Source organism: Pteronotus mesoamericanus, unplaced genomic scaffold (genome assembly GCF_021234165.1).
Source record: "Pteronotus mesoamericanus isolate MK-2021 breed Mesoamerican mustached bat unplaced genomic scaffold, CSHL_Meso_final contig_73, whole genome shotgun sequence".
NCBI classification, from domain to species: domain Eukaryota; kingdom Metazoa; phylum Chordata; class Mammalia; order Chiroptera; family Mormoopidae; genus Pteronotus; species Pteronotus mesoamericanus.
In genome coordinates this window covers 2,855,461-2,877,939 of record NW_026555245.1, presented here as the reverse complement: position 1 = coordinate 2,877,939, position 22,479 = coordinate 2,855,461, and the positions used below count along the sequence as shown (strand labels likewise).

Sequence of the window (22,479 nt, the reverse complement as noted above, 5' to 3'; positions counted from 1 at the left end):
TAAACTCTGAAGTAACCAAGACTCTAGAGCTTTTCCTTTGGATGAATACTACCCACTACTGCCCCAGAATGTTCTCTCTTCCTTTGATTTGCTGCTGTTCTAACCCTCCAGAATCGCTCCTCTATTTTGAGAGCTTCCTTAGTATACGACTTAAAACTTGCTACTAGCTCAAAGAAAGAAATCCATCAACACTGGGGACTGCAGGGCATTCCTTAACCACTTCGCTGTACCAGAAAGGAACCCAACAACAATGTGCTCCACGCTTATCAGTAACACAGACCTTGAGTTCCTCTGAAGGGCAGCCTACAAAAATCATTTTGGTAACACTTCATTACCTCTTATCTGTATCATTTACAGTTTCCTCATCTGTAAACTGGGGATATCAGAAATACCACATTCGATGGGCTGTGGTGAAAATTAGATGAAATTACCCATGTAATATAGTTAAAATAGTGCCTGACCTACATTAAGCACTCAATGAATGTTAGCTACTGCTGTTATTTTAATTTTGCTTACATACGTTTCCTCTTATAATCATAAAAGAAAACAATTTTATTCTGGCATATGTCCCACATCAGGGCAAAAGAGTTTGAATTTGAATTTATCTGAGTTCTTCTAAGTCCTATTTTAAAATCGATTATTACTTTAAAATTATAGTTCTTTGCATAGAAAGCTTCTTTTTGAAAAGAAAGCAGATCTATAATTTCCTGTCTTAAAAAGACATACCATATTGCTGATGTAATAAAATGGGGGAAGAGGTATTAGTGTTCCAGGAACAATAAACACTAGAGTGAGCATTTTAAGGAAAATGTCAGCAGAGCTAACTTTCTGGATGCTGTCCACAAATATATACAATTGAGGACAGAAATAGGGTTACTATTTTAATTTAAAAAAAAAAAATGGCTCAGAGTTTCTTCTCTAAGTTAATCATATTTCATCCACATTCAGAGGTTTTTTCTGAGAAAGTAAAAGTGTATAAATGGCTTGTATATCATAACTTACCCCCACCCCCGCAACAGTGCCCATTCTCTTAATAGTCTGTTAAAAAGGTACCCTCAACGGACATTTGATCCATTTAATACAATGGGCTAATTCAGATCCATGAACTTAAAGGGGCAAGATTATGGAGGACTTTGGACTGCTGACTGATAATACACTTTTCCTCATCATAAGAATAATGCTCACCGCAGAAAAACGTTTAAATGATAAAATCCAAAGATAAAATCCTCCGTAATTCTCCTCTGCAGTTAGAACCACTGTTAACTGTATAACCCGTTTCCTTCTAGTCCCTTTTTAATGCATGTGCATGAATGTATTTAAATAGAAATACAGGTGGCTCACTGTACACACTCTATGGCATCCTGAGATAACTTTAACGATATCTCCTTCATGACTGGGCAGTACTTCGATCTCAAAAATGCACATTCTAAGTAGTGAAGCTCAAGTTATAGCTTGTTTTATGGTCACTTAAGCTACGTTTTTAGGTACTGAGGATGACAGGTTTTCATTTCACTGATAATGTTATTTAAAAAGTCAACCAAATGACTTTCATAAGCCTCTAAATAAAACCAGGAATAAGTGTTTAAGACTTATAAAATATCAAAATTATAGGGGGGGAGGATTTTAGTTTCTTAAAAACAGAACTTTTTTGAGTCATATTTGTTAAAGAAATAAATATAACTGATATAGCAAAGGGCTCTAAAAAAGTGGTGTCCCTTGAGTTGTGATTGTAAACATCAAAGTGTGATTGGTGTCCATACCTGGAGAGCCTTTAAACTGCGGGCATTCTTTTTTAATGTGCCCCTCTCGTCCACAAATAAAACAACGTTTTTCTCTTAAGTCTCTGTCATCCTGTCTCTTCCACTTTTCCACGGGTGGCCTGAGCGTCCTCTCTCTCCCCAGATCAACAGTGGTCTTCCCTGGCTTGGCTTTCTGAGGGGTGTACTGCATGGGCTTTTCCTCCTTTGCTAACACTTCCCTCTCTGTGTACTTGTTTTGCATTTCTTTGTCTTCTTTGCTTCTTTTCTCTTTGTTCTCAGGGTGTCTTTGGTTTGGGGTATCTTCCTGATCTCGACGTCGCCTCACCCTGCAGAAGAAGACATAATACTGGTAGCAAATACATAAAAAGAATCTTAACAAAATAAGACAACTCCAGGTTTAGGGAATAACCAGAAAGAGAAAGTATCAGAGGGTAAAAGAAGTTAAGAAACTCAAGTCTCTCTTCTCTATTAGGAAGCAACCATAGGGCTTAAGGGGTGGTTTTCCTTTTTATTTTTACAATTATTCCAGTGCTGTAAAACCAGTTTTTGCAATTAGTGGAACTCTTTGGTTTAGTATCTATTGTGATATTGATGTAATGAAACCTATCTTATCCTTGGGGTGATTTTTTTGAACCTTTCGAGCCCACTCAGCATTCTTTACTAGGCACTGGAAATTTAAGACGTGAATCTTTAAGTACATTCATGTACATGCTTAGGAAAGGAACTAGAAGGAAACAGGTTCATAACTGATGGTCATAAGGAGACCTACATTCTTAAAATATTAAAATCATTTCTACCTTGCCCAGTATGATCAGCAACTATTATCTGAGTAGAAAACAAAAAAAGTACTAAATAACAACCTCATTTTTTAAAAATGAGAAACAATTTATTATTATTTTTAATCCTTACCTGAGGATATGTTTTTATTGATTTTAGAGAGAGGGGAAGAGGGGAGGAGAGAGAGAAACATTGATGTGAGAGAGAAACATCGATTGGCTGCCTTCCCTTATGTACCCCAACTGGGGATCAAACCTGCAACCTTTTCAGTATATGAGATGATGCTCTGAACAACTGAACCACCTGGCCAGGGCCAGATGACAATCTGTTTTTAAATGACCATATTATTGTCCAATTAAAAACACCACAAGCACCCTTAAAGGTAATGTTCCAAACAGGCAACCCAAACCATGTCCCCGGGCCCCCTGCAAACATCACAGGGAAGAAAGCATGGTCACCAAAGTGAGTAGGCCACTACAACTGAAGGGTCCTACCGTCCAGTAAACTGTCAGTGACTCCAAATTCGAACACGGTACACCTCAATTACTGTACATTACAAGTGTAGCTGACAGCCTAAAGGAATCCATTTTGCTTTTCATTGACTGAAATGATTCTGAACTTCTTACTGCTGTAAAAGGGAAGAATTTTAGTTTTCTCTTTTCCCTTCCATCCTGGCTGGAGAGGTCGATGACCAAACGACTGAATAATGATTAGGGCCATGACCAAAATTAGGAAAAGGGGCCATGTCTGGGAGACTGTCACCTGTACACCTGCATCAATCCTTGTCATCTGCATTTAAGGCCATATTTTACATCATTTTATTTTCATTGTAAAAAATCTTAAATTTATCTGAGAACTGCTGAATTTCCTACAAGTTTGTTTTCTGTTACAACAGAACCTCATTTAAAAACTGGTACAGTAAGAACATAGAAACTGAAGCACCCCTTATGAACATGTACTCACTTTCTCCTCATAGGACAATCCTTCATGAAGTGCCCAATTTTCCCACAAATTCGGCAACATCTATCATTTGGGGCCAGCTCTCCTTCAGTTAGCACATCTGGATCAAAAAAGTACTCCTAGCAAAACAAATATATACAAATACGAACTATTTTAATAGGATATAAAAACATAAAAACAAGCCTGACAGCAATTAGTAATCTTGTATCTCAGCACTGACATATCATTATTTACAAACTATTATTTATACAGTTTAATTTCAAAGGCTAAAACTATTATGGGGTCTAATTCAGGATAGTTTCACCTAAACTCCATTTTTCTTTATTCCTTTTCACCACACAGAACCATTTCATCCTAAACCATAAAGGCAGCTTCTCTCCCACCACACTTCTAAGAGCATCACACATGCCCAGGAATCAGCTGCCCCTGGAGCTGGTGGGAGCTGAGGCAAGTACAAAGCCTTCGCTTTTCTCAAAGAATGAAAACGCTAAAAACTAACAAGCTGAGGAACATGATTTGCATTTTATAGATTACAGAGAACAAGAGAGAAGCTACCTGCTACTGCTTTGTTTTGTTGTGGCTTCTGGCTGAAAATATCAGAAGGAAAGAAAAAGGTCTGGACTCCAGCCTCTTTGGTGCTGAGATTAGGGTGGGAACCAGCAGCATCAGAGTCACCTGGGAGCTTCTAAGAAATGCAAAGTCCTGGGCCCCACCCCAGACTTCCTGAGTCAGAATCTGCATTTAACGACGCCCCCCAAGTAATGTCTAAACAAGCCTCAGGAGCACTGAGAGACTGCCACAGCAACATCTAGCAAAAACCAGATGCACAGATGCGATCACATGCTGAATATGGTTATATACCAAACAGTTAAGGTTCACTAGAAATGTCTTTACTCAGAAAATTAAGGCAGGAAAAAAAAAACAAACTTTATTCAAATAAACACAAAATCCTCTAGCTCCTAACCCCCTTTTCCCTCACTGAAATCCATGTTTATAGTGCCATTTTGTTTTTAATGAGTATGGTTTGATAGAAACTTGAGTATTAGGTTACATGAGAACAGACTGTTTTCTAGGACAGGCAGCACTGTACCATTAATGGATTTATTTATTACTCTTTGCAAGTAGAGAAATAAATAAAAGGAAAAATCTAGACCTTATATGACAGTGGAGGATGTCCTAAGAAATGTGTAAACTGCCCTTGGTAGAAGCTGGTTACCATGAATTGCTTTAAAACAGAGATGTTTTAAAAAAGGTTTTTAGAAATTTGTGTTGTAATTGTTTATCTTGGCTAGACTCACCAAACTTTCAGAGTATTTACTACTCAAGTAACGGTACAAATTAGGTGCTTAATAAGGACTTTTAGGACTTTTTTTGGTATTTCCAACAGTCACTTACCATTTTTGAGGGGTAATCCTTTGGAAATCCTTTGACTGGAATACCGAATACTCTTCTACCATTAATAAATGCTTTCATTATAAAATTTGTCACTAAGAAAAAAAAGAATAAGGGCTCAATTAGATGAATTAAAAGGAGATCACATTAATATTTACAAACAAAGTTAACTTACTTTTCCTTGACAATCCAGCTCCAAGATTATGATTCAAATCAAAGGGATCTAAGTTTAAAAAAAAAAATGAGAATAAGATAATCAAATAGAAAATGCCATTATTCATACAGTCAAGGGTCTCCAGTTTTTTTCTCAAAAGTGTCCATCAGAAAAGAGGGTGTTGCTTTATATTTGAATCCTTATAAATCCTTCCTATTATGAGGAGACGCTGTATTTTGAACAATAAAATACTATCAGGAGAAGACTAACATTAGCCTGACATTGCTTGATGCTAGTTTTGAATGTATATAGAGGTCACAAATATATTTAAAACATTTTAGCACTAAATGTTCCTGCTAACTATCAAGCCTTTCAAAAAAAAAAGATTTAATTATTTTTGGAGAGAGGGGAAGGGAGGGAGAAAGAGGGAGAGAAACAGGGAGTGAAACATCAATCAGCTGCCTCTCACACGTGCCCCAACCAGGACTGAATCTGCATCCCAGGCATGTACCCAGCCTGGGAATGAAATGGGCAACCTTTTACTTTGCGGAATGGCACCTGACCAACTGAGCCACACTGGTCAGGGTTTAACAAGCTTTTTAAAGATAACTTTAGAAAATAATTCATCATGGATATCATAGAATGCACTCATAAGATAAATTAAAACACACACATGCAATGGTTACTTGAATCTCAATTTACAGTAAAGGTTTCAAATAAGAATTTCCATATGATTAAATATTTGCACTCAAACATCTTAGATGAGTGGATATATGTTGTGTTCTGGAACATTATTTGTTAGATGACCCAGAAAGTGGTAGGAATGATGAAAAAGATGCTCATGTCAAAGACGTATGTGAGATTTGAATAAACTGATCCATAAAATAAATGGATGTAAAGCACTGTTTCTAAATCAAAATACTATTTTATAAATGATTTAAAGTTTACACTCATGATAATTCATAACTGAAACATTACATGTAGATATTTATTTCCTGTAATACTTAAAAACAGTCAAGAAAGCAAAAAACAAACAAAAAACCCCAAAATCCCAAATCTTTTTGGGTGATCATCTCATTAAAAAAGAGGAAAATTTCACATATTAGTATATACAAGAGTGAAGAAGCAAAAAGAGGCGCCCTTCCAGTTGTTGTTATACTTCCAATGTATGATAATCAGAATATCTCAAGTAGGGATTTATACTCACTAATGGTACCAAAGCATGGACCCTTCTCTCAGCTTAATCCTACACTAACAATTGCTATGAGAAGGTTTCTCCTTAGTAGGTTTCATCCTGCTTCCGTCTGGTAATTTCTATGTAATTTTGGTTGTTTTCTTGGGTAAAAGAGATACTGTAACCTTAACTCCTAGAAAGTTTCAAACAGTTCTACCACCACTAAAGCTTCTCAACTCTAGAATAACCAGTCAAGTCTTCTTTCTAGGTTAGCCTGCTACTAATGGCTAAAGATAATCAGGTTTCCAAAATTAAAAACAAAACATAAATAATTGACAGGTCATGAATACCCACTGTGATAATGGAAAGGGATAAAACAAAGCTCTGTGTTTTGCACATGAAATCCAAAAAACCATATCTACAACTCACTGTGATTTGAATTTCATTTTACATATTTTCACAATATCATAATATTATCAACAGGCAGCAGTAATGATGAAAGTATAACCTAGAGCAACTATTTCTTTAAACGGTGTGCTGCAGGAGGCACGTGCTATGAAAGATTTTAAAACATGCAATACCTGACTATGTAGTCAGGGACACTAACCACTTTTCCCTCAGATTGTCAAATAAGAAAACAACAACAGCTAACACAGCAATAGCCATCCAGAGTGAATGAAACAAAATTATAGCATATTTTTGTCAGACCGGCAAAAAATAAATTTTTTGGTGAGCTGCAGAATTTTAGTAATTAGCTTATGTATGCCACGAGAAGAAAAAGGTTCAAAATTGCTGATCTAGAACAACACATTATTTAGTGGGAATGATATTAAAAAATAAAATTAAAAAGTATGATTAAATTCAACCCAATATTTCTTTTATGATTCAAAGTCATTTCTCAGTTCATTACAAGCACTTAAACTCCATATGGTCTTTTTACAATTAAAATCCCACAAATTAAATGCCCTGGCTGGTACGGCTCAGTGGATTGCGCGCCAGCCTGTGAACCAAAGGGTCGCTGGTTCGATTCCCAGTCAGGGCACATGCTGGTGTTGCGGGCCAGGTCCTCAATAGGGGTCATGCGAGAGGCAACCACATATTGATGTTTCTCTCCCTCTCCTTCTCCCTCCCTGCTCTCTAAAAAAACCAAACAAACCATGAAACCCATATAAAATCTTTTAAAAAAATAAATAAAACTCCACAAATTAAAAAAGAAGAATTATGAACATCAATGGCCCATGAATCCCTGCAGTCAACGGCAAGAACGGGGTCATCACGGTCAAATTTAATGTCAAAATTTATATATAATTATTAGTAGGTAAAAACCATCCATCAATAGCAAATAAAGATCTTGAAAATTCACTCTTATTAGGAAGGCTTCTAAAGTCTCACTTATCTTGAAGCTGGCTTATCTCTATTGTGACCTTCCTTATTCTCCAGTAAGTATTCAATAACCATGAAAGATCTGTCACAGTGACTAAAGATATATTTGTGAGAGGAACCACATGAGGGCATCAGTCATTTAAAAATAAATCTTTATGCAGGAAACAGACACTGCCCTCTGATGTAGGCAGTAACAGGAAGGCTGCGCTGCACATCCCAGAGGCTCAGGGCTGCCGGGGAAGAGCTCTGGAAGAATGAAGAACAGTGCCTTCCTAATTCAAACTATATTCTTTTCAATTTTAAGTTTTGATTACCTTCAATAACAATGTATTTTGAGGTCCACTGTTTCTTAAAAGTTGTAAGTAGACTTTTTCTTCTGATGCTAATAACATGTTCTTTAAAATCAAATTCCTCTGTGTAGAAACGAAGAAGTCCCAGCCAGAGCTGCCCAACAGATTCTGTATTTTTTCCATATTCTGGCCAACAGGTGGGCTAGAAATAGAAGAAAACAAGGGATATCAGGCTCTATAGTAAAGTGTTAATATCAATATTCACTTTAAATTTGTACTTGTTTCTAATTAACTAAAGTTTAAATATACAAAACACATAATTATATAACTTTCCTTTCACATTTTAAAATACTATTTAGATGAACTAATCTCTACCCTATGACTTGGAGATAGGAAGAGTTCAGGGTTTTAAATGTCAACCTCAGAATGCATGTTAGTGGAAAAATATTGAAATAAACTTTTAAGAGCCTTGGTGATAATTCAAAGTCTTCCCAAACTCTCTGTACAAAACCACAGAGCAAATATTTGTTCATTTGGAAAAAGTTACCAAACTACTTGGAATTATTAAGCATTAAAGAAATCCTGGAAATATTTCCTAAAAACTCACCTGGCTTAATAAAAATGTTTTCAAAATCAATGAAAAGATCTCTATAATTAGTTTTTTAAAAATCTATCACAATAGAAACAAATATAACAAGTGATAGTTGTTGACATTATAGCATAGTAGAGCTAACTTTTAGTCAAGAATGTAAAAAAGAACTTTACTATTCAAATACGTACCAGTTCATCTATTTGATCAAAAAAATAAATATTCCAGCCATCAACAAATATTTCAGGTTTCTTTTCACCTTTGTATATCTGCAATTAATTTTTAAACTATTAGTATGGATTACAAACTTAATGTACTGATACAAAAACTTGAAGAAAAATTGTTAAAAATTTAACTACAGAACCATAGAATTTTCGAGAAGGAAGAGGGCTCAAAGATCACCCAGTTTTACAGATAAATATTATTTCTTTTACAAATACCTCTTGAAGCACAGGAATGACTGGAGGGTTCCTCTGCTGGAGAAAGTATAGCACCATAAGTGTGTATGCGTATGACGATAAGCTGCCTCTGGAGGCATCGCCAATGTCGCACATCTAGAGGAAAGGAACATGAGCAACACAAAGGGACGATCACTGGCGTTTTTTGATTGCAGCCATTCTATTATAATACAAGTAAGGTGCTTCTATAAGGTGCTAATATATAAATTACATTTTCAAATGTTAAAATATGCCAATAAAACCAAGTAAGATCAATAAAAAAAAAAAATGAAACAAAACAAAGAAAAACCAAAACTACAAAAGAACCCTACAAAGCAGAACAGACACAAGGAAGATCAGATAATCCTGCAGAATTTAGGACAAAAGTTTAGCTTGCTGGGTAGCGCTTCCTAAATAGTTAAAAGAAACTTTTGACAGGGCTATGGTTCTTGGGGGAGGGAAAAACAAACAAACAAAAAAAAGATACACTCAAGTTTTCAACAAGGTATGAAGATGTAACAAAATTTCCTGATAAGTCACAACAGGAAGCTTACTCACCTTTGTAAATACTTTCATGGTATAGCATAAATACTTCACTCTGGGATCAATGCCTGAATAAGCAGCTAAGAGCCTTGTGTTATGAAGAGCCTGTTAAAAAAGAAATTACACTGTAAGGCTATCATTTAGAAGAAGTTTTAAGCTAGAATATTCTGAAAAGCTTTACAATGTAATTCATTTTAGAATAAACACATTTAGAGTAAAACTAATATTTCTTCCCCAATGTAATGCTTCATTAACTTACTAGATAATAATTAATAATTTTAAGTCATATTTGATTTCATAATTTCCATTATGTTAATATGTCCTTAGTCTGAACCTTCCTAAAAAAGAAGGGCTATTAAAAGCATCAGTTTCCTGTAAGTAGATGGTGAATTCCCCAGCGTGCCCCGCCATTATTTAAATCAAATGCCCTTAGGGGCCAGAGAGGTCCATAAAGCCCTGAAGCAAAACAGATGTAAGACCAGATACACGCATGCTTCCAAATTAAAACAAAGTTCAAGACAAACAAAAGCACTTGACACTCTGACCTCATTTTAAATGAATACTAATATTAACTTAATTCTCCATTATATCTCCAGCCTCAGTTCACTGCCAGGCACACCGCAACCACTCATAAATAACTATTGAAAGAATAAATAAAATGAAATGAATGGCTTAAGAGACATTTGTTTCCCTTAATTTCCCTAAAGAAAAAGCCTAGAAGAAATCTTACCAATGTGTTATACAAACTAATGTCCACTTCCAGACCACTTCTCAAATGAAAGAACTTTACAATTGGTACTTTCGCTGTTGTAATAGGCAAGATGTTTCTCAGACCTAGGTTGAAAAAGGAGAGTATCATTATAATACAGTTGGGCACAAAAGCTATTCTGCAAACATTTCAATATAAAATGGATATAAACTTAACTTTGCCTTGTTTTACTGCAATCACTAGGATTAGTCAAAGAATTCTGTTATTAATAAGCATCTGGGAAGACTCTTCTGGCAAAGTTGACATTTGTTAAACAAATCTATGTGTGAACAAGAAGGTGGCCACTGCTCTCCAGGAACTCACTGGATCATGTGAGTGTGTGTAGGGCTGTCGGTTTGATAAACACCAAAACAGAGGAATCTGTTAGAGTCTGGACTATGTGGGCCCTACCTATTTTCTTCATAGAACTGTATCTAACGTGGAGAAAAGTCTATGCGGCAATCATCTGAACCCTTAAAGCAAAAGTTACTTGTCATGGAGCTAGAAGTTATGATAGTAAATGGAAGGAATCAACTTCAACAGGAGAGGAGGAAATTGCCTGAGCTAGGCTTTCAAAAAGGAGAACAGGCAGAAGCAGGAGATTGGAGGATTTACCAGACAAGGAAAACTGCCCACGGGAAGGGTAGATGTCTGAAACCAAACGGCATGTTCAGGGAACTTCGATGGAATTGTCAGGCTTCAGAGTGGACTTAAGGGAAAGAAGTAATGGGTAATAGGAGAAGGGGTAGAAACTGGGTAGAGCCTAAACAGTGAACATTTATGTCCTACAAATTATCCTTGAAAGCAAAGAGACGCCAATCAACTGGTATAAGTTGGGGAGAGTCACTGACCACATCTATTTAGACAATGCCCCTGGTAACGAATGGACTGGAGGTACCTGGACTAGAGGCAGGGTGACCATTATGAAAAATGATCTAGGCCTGAACTATCATGGTGCCAAGGGAATGTAGAGAAGCAGCAAGACCTGTCTGGGAGCATCTACAACTAGGTGGGTTGAGAAAGTGGAGGTAGGGTGATAAGGGAGAAGGCTCTAACAGAAAGAGTTACCATTTCCTGAGTACCTAGAATCCTTTACAAACATAACCTCCTATGACCATTCACCCACACCTTACAGATGAGGAAACAGAGACCCGGAGAAGACCCTTAGGAAGGTGCAACTGGTAAATTGTGGAGCTGGAACTGAAATCTAGGTATGACTGATCCTAAACCTCTACTGAACCTAGTCCAAGATAGGCTAATTATTACTTCATCCTATCTGATGATTCCGGGGATGCCAACGTCAACAACCAAGAAAGAGGACTTGGAACGGAGCAGGAGGAATGCAGCAAAGAGCAAGATGAGTTAATTCTGAGATGCTGGGGTTTGAGTTTCTTCTGAGGTAGCTAGAGGACAGATACATGTTGATCTGGAACTTTGGGGTGGGGGGGCAGGATGTACGTAGATAAAAGAAATTTCAGCAAAACAGGTCTGTGTGGGAGACAGAGGAAGTTTAACTTACATTGATGGAGAGGAAGGGCAAGGAAGTTCACTGAATACTTAGCATATGCTAGGCCCTATACTTTAATGTATGTCCTTTCTTAATCTTAAATGCTATTATTGTTATTCTGACTGTGTAGATAAGTAACTGAGTGCTCATAATAAGGTTGAGTGACTTCCTGGGATCACAAAGCCAGCAAGTGGGGAAGCCAAGACGTAATACCAGACGTTTGATTCCAGACACCGCCCAACCACTTTGTTATATTGCCCCTAACTTAGATAGCCTTTTTTCTCCATCTACTCCCCACTGTAGAACTTCAACAGTTATCCATCATGACACTTCATATAAGCCCATCCTCTAGGATTTATTCACAGCACATCATCCTGGTTCTTATTTTATCATTCCAATGGTTCTTTTTTCAGTTTCCTTCCTTAATTTCTACACACAGAAATGAAAGCACAGTTCTTAACTTCTCTCCAACAACCCCTTGGAATTCTTTTATTCTTGGCCTATTTCTTTCTCTTTAAGGTCTTCAATGCAAAACTTCTACTTTGTTTTTCAATCCTGACTGACAACTCCATATTTTTAATTTCTTACTACACGGCTACCTCTTGGAGATTATACCTTTATGGCAAATGAAAACACCTCCACACTGAACACGTGTTCTCTGTAAATATTCCTGTTTCTCAAAGCACCCAGACATCGGCCTGAATCCTCGTATTCTTTTCCTTTTTGGACCCGAGACCTGGATAAGGTCTGCCTATTCTGTTACTTAGATTATACCCTCCAGAAGAGACTGTGCTGGCTGCCTAAAAAGTTTAAGTTATGCTTTTATTAGGTTCCTCCTCTCCCTGAATAAACTTCAGTGGTTTCTTAATATCTACAAATTTTACCTTATCTTCTAATAGTTCCCACTTGACACTCCTCTTTAAATGTATCAATCTTCTCACTGTTCTCCAAATTATACTACGGTAATTGTCACGTTCACATCCATGCACTCTAAGGAATGACTTTTCTTCCTATTCTTTTCAAACCATATTCCTCATCATGCGCGATCAGACCAAGCTCATCTCTTCCACAAACCTCCCCCGTGCGGTAATTTCCCACTCACTCCTCAGGAGTTATTTAATACTATTGTTAAAAAGGCACCAATACTAATACCACAAATGTGCTATAAATAAGCTACTGTATGTTTTTTTCTGGCATTAGTAAATTTTAAGTATGCAAAAGACTAATAATAGGCAAAAATATTTAGGGTGCCCGTGCACGGGCCCCTCAGCCCCGACCTGCGCTTTCTCCCATTAGGCATCTCTCTGCTATTCCTTTTCCTGCGGCTCCAAGGGCCCGCCTTTCGCCTCTAACTTGTTTCCTGAGCCCGTGCGGCCCAGCTGGCTCACTTCTACCTCTGTAACTTTCTAAATACACTTTTGTTTGTAAATACACTAAAAAAAAAAGATTATAGAGATACCTGAATGTTTTTTGAGGACTCTTGCCAATTCTTCAATAGTTCTTACACAGTCCAACCCCTGCAACAAAAATGGCAAAATGTATTGAAACGAAAATGTAAGACAAGTTTCTAACCTAGTTATAAATAGTTTCCGTTACCTTTAGAAATAATGAAATTAATTTCAACTCATTCTATATATATTTTATTGATAAGTAGTCATAGGAAATACCCTAAGGGTAAAAAAAATCCCCATACACCCTACTTTCTAATTGCTTTCAAAGGTTCCATCAGAGCCTCCAGAAAAAAATCTCTGAACCAGTGAGGACTTCCATTTCCCCCCTCGAGGTAGTTATGTAACTAAGGAGCACCCTTGTGCCAGCATAAACAAGAGGGAGCTTCTGTGCCCTGTCTAGTTCATTCTGGGTAGACCTTCATTATAGTTTCATTAAGAGCTGATGACCTGCTGTGGAGGCTGATTAAGCTCAGATTATTTCTCCATAGGACTAGCCAAATATACATGAAAGTCACATATAAATATTCCAAATAGATCACACTTAATATATTTGAAATTTTATTTTAGAAATGCCTTCAAAACTAGTTTATAAATCATATAAAAATTCAATCCTGAGGCACATTAAGGTCATTCTATATACTGATCCTAGTATTGCTTATCTACCTCATTCACCAAAGTCAGGCTAGGTAACTTGGCTATTTTCCCAAATCAGATACATCCTCAAAAGACAAAGACTTGAAACTAAGAAAAAGATCTTGGGCAACAGCAGCATCACTCATGTGGATATACAGCATTTGGACTATTAAAAATTTTAAGAGAAGAGATTCAGTACTTTTCAGACTTTATACTTGACAGTATTTCATATTTCAAAAATGCCTTCATATTCACCAGAGCTGGTAAATCTTTTGTTTTGTAGACCATATGGCCTGTTGCAATTACTCAGCTTTGCAGTTACAGAGTTAAAGCAGAAGTAGGCAGTACATAAATGAAGGGGTGTGGCTATGTTCTAATGAGACTGTATTTACAAAACAGGCAGTGGGCAGAATTTAGCCTGTGGACCATAGTGTCTGCTGACTCCTGACATACATGATCCAAGGTGACATGCATAACAGCCTCCTGAGGCAAGAGGACCAGAATTACGGTTTCCATATTATAGCTTACTAACCAAAGACCACTTGTGTAGGGACTGATGAAACCAAAATGGTCTTGAATCCAGCCTCTGGACTATAAATTTAGCTCTCTTACCAGTATACCACATTGCCTGTCTGCTAACAAACTTCTCAGAAAACTTTATGTGGGTCTCTGCACCTGAACCAGTCTGGTGGCCATGCCAGTGGGACACTGGAGGGACTGGTTTGGCTTTCTAGAATTCCCAGATGTTGCTTTTGAATCCACTTTGTACTACAGGTTCAAAATACAAGCCCCTTAATCCTCACATTCGCCTCTAAACTTCTTACTGTATTCGGCCAGACAGATTGTGTCCTGAAAAATTTGTAAAACACAAAGCTGTACTGTCAAAGTTGCCAAATCACACTGCCACAGCAAATGGAATTTTATGTGTCACTGTACCTCAGCAGTTTCAAGTCCATTAATTGTCATACAGATGTCAAGGTCACTCTGTTTGAACCCAAATCCATTTTTGGAGGAGCCAAACAAGCTCAATTTAGTTCCTGTTAGGGATATATGAAAAGTAATAACTAATTACCTGAGTACATTTAATATTTGGATCAAAAGGGCCCTCTCATGAATCAAAATACCCAGTTAACTATCCTAACTTAATCTCATAATTATGTTCTCTTATTAATAGTCATTTATTATGTTTTCTCTCAAATTTTACTTTAAAATAAATTCATGGTCTACATGGCATGAAAGATTAACAAGTGCCACTTGATTCTTGAATATAAGGACATTTTTAGGACAATGTGGATCACCTAAACATATTTAATACTGTAAGCCTACGACTTTCTAAATAAATTCACTTTTTAGAGATGTGAACTATGACTCTGAACATAATATTCAATGAAATTTACTTTGTGGCATCTGCGAAGAGAAATCCTACATTGCAACCGTCTTCTCTGTTGGAAAACTAGGACTGGCAGACCAGTGACCATCTTAGGTCTACCACACAACCAAAGCCCTGTCCCAGTCACTGCAAGATTACATTCTTCTTCTCATAATAAAGGTGACAGTACACATGAACACGTTCTGAGCAAAGGTCATGCTACCCTTCTCCTCTTAAACAAAAAGAATTGTTTACCTGGAAACTCTTGTCTTATGAAACTCTCTAGGTTTTGCCGAATGTGTTCACGAGCCTGATCTTCTATAATAGTTGGAGAAAAATCCTCTGTTTAAAATAAATAAAAATATTCAGAAACAAAGCTTGTCCACATTCTCTGAAAACTGTATTTTTAATAAAATAAAACCTAACAGTTTTAAAAATAAAGGTCCTAAATTTTGTGTCTTTTTGGTAGACAGTATAGGCAATATAAAATAAAGAAGATGCCTTAAAGCTCTAGTTGGTGTGGCTCAGTCGATTGAGTGCTGGCCTGCGAACCGAAGAGTCACTGGTTCGATTCCCAGTCAGAGCACATGCTTGGGTTGCAAGCCAGCAGGCTGTGTGCGAAATGCAACTGCACACTGATGTTTTCCTTCCTCTCCTTCTCCCTCTCTAAAAATAAATAAAATCTTTACGCTTTCATTCAGGAAACTCTCCCAGAGTTTGAATACAAAGTTTGTGAGTACATGCGTGTACATATTTAAGGAGGACCTACAGTTTCCTTTCATAGTTTATAACCTCCAAATAGGTTTAAAAAGTATTACTCATTAGGAAAGGTTGTCTTCTAGCACAGACAGGCACCTCAAGAGGTAAAAACATGATGTCTCAAGTCCTACTCTAAGATGCTGCATCCCTTTCCTTTAAAAGTTTTTGTTTGTACAAATTTAAACCTCTGCATATCAATGCTTCCCCAAACTGGTGCTCCTAATGGGCTGTTATATATGCGATTAATTACCATTAACCAAAAAAGTATTCTATGCTCAAATTTTGGAAGTGTTGGATTAAAGAGTTAAATAAATAAATTCTTTACTGTAATGCTTCTCAGAAACCTTTATTATCTTAATGTACCCTGTGAATCTCTGAGGGAGGGAAGAGTAGGGTTAGGATTATTCCCTACTTGACCTGTGGAGTAATTCTTGTCACAAAATACTATTAACTGTACCTCAAAACACACTTCAAGAAAACACCAGTTGGGAAATGACAGCATGCTAATCTTAAGACTCTGAGATCCTCCCTCCCTGTTTTTAGCAATAATTTATTATGTGTCCTGAAAGGCACAGGATATGCAGAACCCTGTAATACAATGGAGACTGAAACAGGCTTAGTCCCTCTAATGGGACTAAGGTAAGTGATTCAGGTGAACCTTGAGAAAACTTCAATGTAATATTTTAACAAATCAAAACTAATGTTAGTAACTTACTATAACACTGGATACAAACTTGATCCAGGATATTTAAAAATTTGGGTGTTAATGGTGGCAAAGGTTCCAGGTGGATTCTTTTGAAGTCTTCAGGGCAGTCCTTCTTTAGATGACCCTCTCGTTTGCATAAACTGCACACTACTGTAGGAGACTGCAGGAAGATGGCAAAGCAAGACAGGACATAAGCTAAAACTTTATTTGCCAAATAAAGAAGTCCTGAATCTTTTTTTAAAAGTGCACAGTCAGTAGACATTCCAAAGGAATACAAATACAATGTGCAGACATTCCATACTATCTGAGACAGGGACACCCTGATAGCATACTCAAGAGGAAAAGGAGGTTGTTTTCACTACCAACAGCATTCCCTTTCTCCTATGCAAATTCCCATGAGTCTAAGGAGGGAAGTGGACCAGCTACTGGGGTGAAAGACCAACTCATTAACCCTATCAAAATGGGGGACAGTCCTGTTCTAGTAAATAAAATCGAAATCACATGCATTATAATTGTTTCAAGTTTCCCAGTTCTATGTCTAGGACTGGTACTGATAACCTACCTTGCCTTTGGTGAAGGTGAGTTTACTAAATTCATAGAAGAAATCGGATGGACCCACGGTTGAATTTTCTTGATGTACATTTTCCTCCTTAAGACTGATTTTATTAAGTTCGATTAGTAGAGCTCCATCCGCATCTTTTCCAGGTTCTTTCAAGTCTTCATACTTAGACTCGCCTGCCTCGTCATCCTCTTCAGACAGGGCATCCTCATCCCCTGACCGGGTGCAGGCATTGTCTAACTCATCTTCATTAGCACCATCATCCTCATCTTCTTTTTGGGTAACGGACAGCCTGGGTTCTTCCTCCTCTTCCTCCTCCTCCTCCTCATCGGAGTGAATGACTCCTGATGTCTGGTCCTGTCTTGAGGGGGCAAAGTGGCTTAGAGTGTCTTCTAGTTCATCAGTACCTTCTAAGCTTTCTTCACCAATATCATCGTTGTTATCTAAAGTAGCAAATCCACCGCACTCTCTAGCTGTAGGATTTTGGAAGCCTTCTAAATCCAAACTGCTATCTGTCTCGGTATTTTGTGTGCTACCAGAAACAAGAGGTTCTCCATGTTTGCTATTGCTTAAATCTTGAGCAACAGCAGCCAGAGGATACTTGCCCTCCCTTCCATGCTTTTCTTTCTCAGTTTTATTTCCTGTTTCTTGATGGTATGCATTAACATCCTCACAATCATCACAACTGACTTTGGCCTTGCTACAGTCTGAGTTTTCCAGGTGTACACTGATGTGTGTGCTTCCTGTTTCCACTGCTGGTGGGCTTCCAATGCTCTGAGCAGTCTCTTTAAGAGTAGGTAGCTGTATTTTGCCGGCGTTTGCAGCTGAACTGGGAGCACTGGCACCTTGAGACACAACTGAGGTTTTGAATTTATCATTTTTTGCTTTTAAATCTGGATCATGCTTTGCTACTTCTTTAGAATGTTCTGAAATACACGTAACATTACTCAGAGGCTTTGGAAGGCTAGATTTTGTAATTACATGTGGAAGAGCAAAATATTTATACGTTGTCCTTAAACAATGAAGTATATATTCAAAAACAGGTTGATTATTTAGGGTCCTTGCCACATTTCTTTTAACAGAGTAGGGATCTGTAACAACAACAACAAAAAAATCCACCACTGCATACATTTGAATTGCATGTTTTAAAAAGCAGCCTGCTCTAGATAAAAACAGACAACAAATAAACAAATATAAAACTTAGCATGTTATCTCAAATATCCTTTTAAAAACTTTGAGATGAGTAAGAAGATATAGTTTAAGAACAAAAAGAAATGTTTTCTTCTGCCTTCTATAAGAGAACCCATTCTGTTCTGAACCAGTACCCCTTCCCTATTTTGTCCTGTGACTGTGGAGGTAAAAAAGATGTCATGAGTGTGGCTCTTGTGCCCTGGGGAAGTGAAGACTTCCCGCCAGGCTCTGCTGAGTGCTCGGCCTCCCCACTCAGCCAGGCCCTGTGGTTTGTAGAGCTTACCTCCACTCTTCTGCCCTGGGAAGCCCCATCACTGAATTGGCTGGGCTGAATTCAGGGGTGAGAGGGAGGCACCAGGAGGAGACACCACTTCTCTCAATCTTTTCTCCTCCCCTAGACTCCAGCAGGTTAGGCAATTGGCCAGAAGAGCTGAGCCAGAGAAACTGCAGGGGAGGGTTTAAAAATGTGAGATCCCCATGACTGCACACAGAATTTATGCAAAATGCAAAAAAACAAAAACAAAAACAAAAACCCCTCTTATGCAATATAAAGCTTGAAAAAAAAAATCAAGCAAAAATAAGAGAATTCCATTTAGGAGATTCTTAAAATTATTTCAAGGAGGAGAATTGAGATTTCTAGAGAGGTTTCAACCTCCTGACTTTGAAAAGCTGATAAGAGCTAGTCCACTTAATGAAGTCTATAGGGCACATCAGTGTGTCTCTTATATGATGTTTTCAATTAATGAGCCTTCACTATAAAAGTGTTTTTATGAATAAGTTCTAAATGTTACTGCAGATGTTCTAAAAATAACTACCCTTTCTATGGTGAGGAATCTAACAAAGAATGCTATTTTTCATGAGAAAAAGCATCTTCCTCAACCTTTGTAAAACTAAACATCAACAATAATTCATGAAAGGACTGAATCTAAAGATACAGAAATGAGAAAATTAAAAGAGGAAAGGGGATTTATACATCACTGGGAGAAAATTTTTTAAGGGTTCAAGTTCTTAAGCAATTTGCAAGGACTCAGCCAGCCATTATTTTAGTAGCTTAAGTAATTAAAATGTCTTACTGCTGCACTTAAAAAAAACTTAAAATGAACAGTTTAGTCCCTTGAAATGACCTGTGGTAACACATGCAAGATTCTAGCTATTTATTTCACTTTTGGGGATAGGCCTACCTTAAATGTAGGAGCTGAAAACAGACTGAAATAAAAAGCATGCTGTTAGACTGGTGCCTTAAAACAAAACAAAACAAAACAAAAAAAGGAATCAAAGATAAACATTTTGAGATACCTTCAATGGCAATGCGCTTTTTGGGCCAATCCTTTGATTCACGAGATATCATTTCTTTGACTCGGATACTTATGACTAAATCAGCCAAATTAAATTCTAAAGCATAGAATCGAAGCAATTCCACCCAGAGCTGCCCAACTGGTACTGAAGGCTGGTGTTTTAAATCAAATATTAATGATACCTATTAGTAACAAGGAGAAAACACAGGTTATTTCAGATGTCAGTACAATCTAAAAAATTAGAGAACATTCAAAAGCATATTTAAAAAATATGAAAAACCTTAGCAAAGGTATGAATTTGACAAACCATTTAGATAAATCACATTCCAGTTTCAATTTTGCTTGTGGAAACATAGCACCCCTTCACTACACTGCTGGTATTAACAGGATTTTAAAACCTTGTCGTTATCACAGGGATAGACAAGTAGTTGTATGTCATCAGGCAGCACTCCTGATTTCGAAGTTTTAGTGACAGGTGGAGAGAACTGCATCTTTCTACTCTGCATTGAGCTCTGTTTCTGCCGCTGGAGGGCATCTTTACAACGTTACACACAGAAATTGGGGGTAGCTAAAGGCACAGAGCAGAAGGAAAAATGCTCCTTTCATTTGCCCTGAGAAGCTACATAAACTCACTGAATCTGCAAGTGATTTTAAATTGAATTAAAAGTTAAATAACTCTTGATATCAGAAATTAATGCTAGTTTTATATTCACAGGCTCTTGACAAGTTGGAATACACTGTGATGTAATATAAGGGAAAGCACACAGGACTTAGAATAGAAAAAAAAAATGTGTCTGATACTAATTCTGCCACTTCATAGTTCTTAACTGCTCTGGACTTGGCTTCTTAATTCTTAGTGGGCAGTACAGTTCAGTGGCTAAGAGAACTGGCTTTGGAATGAGACATGCTTAGGTTTGAAATCCAATTCTGCCATGGACTAGCTGTGTATGATCCTAGTCAAGGAATAGAAGCTGTCTAAGCCTCAGTTTCCTCATGTGAACAATGGGGATCACAGTACCCACCTCACAGGGTTGTTGGGAGGACTGAGTGAGAGAGTGTCTGAAAAGAGCTTAGCACAGTGCCTGGCACACATGTTCAAAAAATGGTCGCTATCATTATCTGCAGAGTAGGGATGATACCACCTATAACACAGGATAGTTATGAAGATTAAATCAGAAACAAAGAGAAAGCAGACTTGTTTGCTCTCTGTATTTTTTCACTTAGATATAATCTTTTAAGTACCAGAAATCCATTTATCACTGAAACATAATGTCACAACTGTAAGGTGTTCTTCAGAGGTAATCTAGTTCAATTCCTGTATGTTACAAGAAACTGAAGCCAAAGAGTTTACATGACTTGCCAAAAGTCCCACTGCTTGTCAGTGACAGAATGAGAACAAAGTCTCCCATCCCAGTATGGTGTTATTTCACCACACCATGCAATTTCGATAGTGTCTAGACCTCACTTTTGGAAGTGGCAGCGTGATTACTCTCTCCAAATAGCATAAAAATATAGAGATAAAGTATTTAGCAGGACTTACAGCGATAGCTTTTTCTTCCAAGGTATACAAACTTGTCCCCAATTAGCTTCGAAACAAGTGATGTGGTATTTTATTAACCACTAAATCTCAACCATGAAGGTTCTGTCTAACAAGACAGTCATCTCTGGATTTACAAAGTACTGGTGGAACATGGAAGCTGTCAAAGTCCCAAACACTATAGTTAAGGACACCAAGAAAACCCCTAGAAATTGAAAGCCTCATTAAATTTCACCTCTTTATCCGTAAGCCTTATTCAGCATTACTAGGAATTTTTAAGCATCTCACTGAAATGACTTGATAATACCATAACATGAAACTACAGATCTCTGGACTCATCCAGACTAGTGGTACTGAAGCTGTATTATTTTTAAAGTGGAGAACACTTTCTTTTTTGGCACTGAGTTAAGCATTCTATAAAGACCCTATGAGAGGATACCAGTATCATCCCCATTTACAGGTGAGGAAACGGGCACAGAAAGATTAAATCACTTGCTCCAGGACACACAAGCTAGGAAGGGGGAGAGCTGGGATACAAATTTGCATATTCTGGCTCCATGGTCTGTGCTCTTATCCACTACTGGAACTCCAAAGAGGACACAGGAAAGTGTTGCTGTGCTGGTGGCAGCCAAGGAAGAGAGCCACCAATTCCCCTTCCCTGCTCAAGGAGTCCAGAAAACACAACTGAAGCATCTATGACTCGCCACTATCGCTTCATTTTAGGCATGGACTTGAAGAGTGACGTGACTTACTGATGTAAAGCTGGGATTAAAATCCTGGTCTCAGAGTATTTTGTGGATATTATTGTAATTTCACCCCAAAGGGTTATAAGGAAGGCTGTGGGGTCTTATTACCAGTATAATTACATTGCTCAGATTTCTGTTTAAAATTCAAATGGCATTTCTTTCCTTAAGCATAAATTTCCCTGCCCACTCTTAATGGTATGAATGGAAACAAGTTCATATACTTATTCATTGTTACTTCAGTAATCTGAGGTTAACTTTTCATGTATTTAAACCTCATTACAATGCCTAAGACATAACTACTTTGAGAATACATAGGGATTTAGCTTTGAAATCTCCGTATCTTTCACAGGACCCTGCATATAAAACTACATGAATTACTGTGAATGTAATGATCTAAGTTTTTACTTTCATTGTCTATTCAAAGGACTGCATAGACTAGGAAATGAAACATCCATGAAACTGTTACGATGGTTAAGGAAAGAAGAGAGGACTGATTAACTCATAAACTCTACACTTAAT

The 22,479-nt window shown here is 37.4% G+C and overlaps 1 protein-coding gene across 4 annotated transcripts in view; it reads right to left on the bottom strand.

The window, feature by feature from the left end:
* The window catches only part of TUT7 (terminal uridylyl transferase 7), a 52,340-nt gene that overhangs the window by 11,512 nt on the left and 18,349 nt on the right, over positions 1-22,479 (bottom strand). For all 4 annotated transcript variants that reach the window (XM_054582937.1, XM_054582940.1, XM_054582939.1 and 1 more), the window contains exons 12-26: positions 19,679-19,859; positions 17,195-18,282; positions 16,642-16,792; positions 15,423-15,509; positions 14,735-14,835; positions 13,174-13,231; positions 10,190-10,293; positions 9,475-9,564; positions 8,920-9,033; positions 8,671-8,748; positions 7,915-8,092; positions 5,065-5,112; positions 4,893-4,984; positions 3,501-3,616; positions 1,761-2,086 (exon numbers count right to left, since the gene is read on the bottom strand). In XM_054582937.1, the coding sequence (XP_054438912.1) occupies positions 1,761-2,086; positions 3,501-3,616; positions 4,893-4,984; positions 5,065-5,112; positions 7,915-8,092; positions 8,671-8,748; positions 8,920-9,033; positions 9,475-9,564; positions 10,190-10,293; positions 13,174-13,231; positions 14,735-14,835; positions 15,423-15,509; positions 16,642-16,792; positions 17,195-18,282; positions 19,679-19,859 (2,812 nt within the window). The remainder of the gene's footprint in view (positions 1-1,760; positions 2,087-3,500; positions 3,617-4,892; positions 4,985-5,064; positions 5,113-7,914; positions 8,093-8,670; positions 8,749-8,919; positions 9,034-9,474; positions 9,565-10,189; positions 10,294-13,173; positions 13,232-14,734; positions 14,836-15,422; positions 15,510-16,641; positions 16,793-17,194; positions 18,283-19,678; positions 19,860-22,479) is intronic.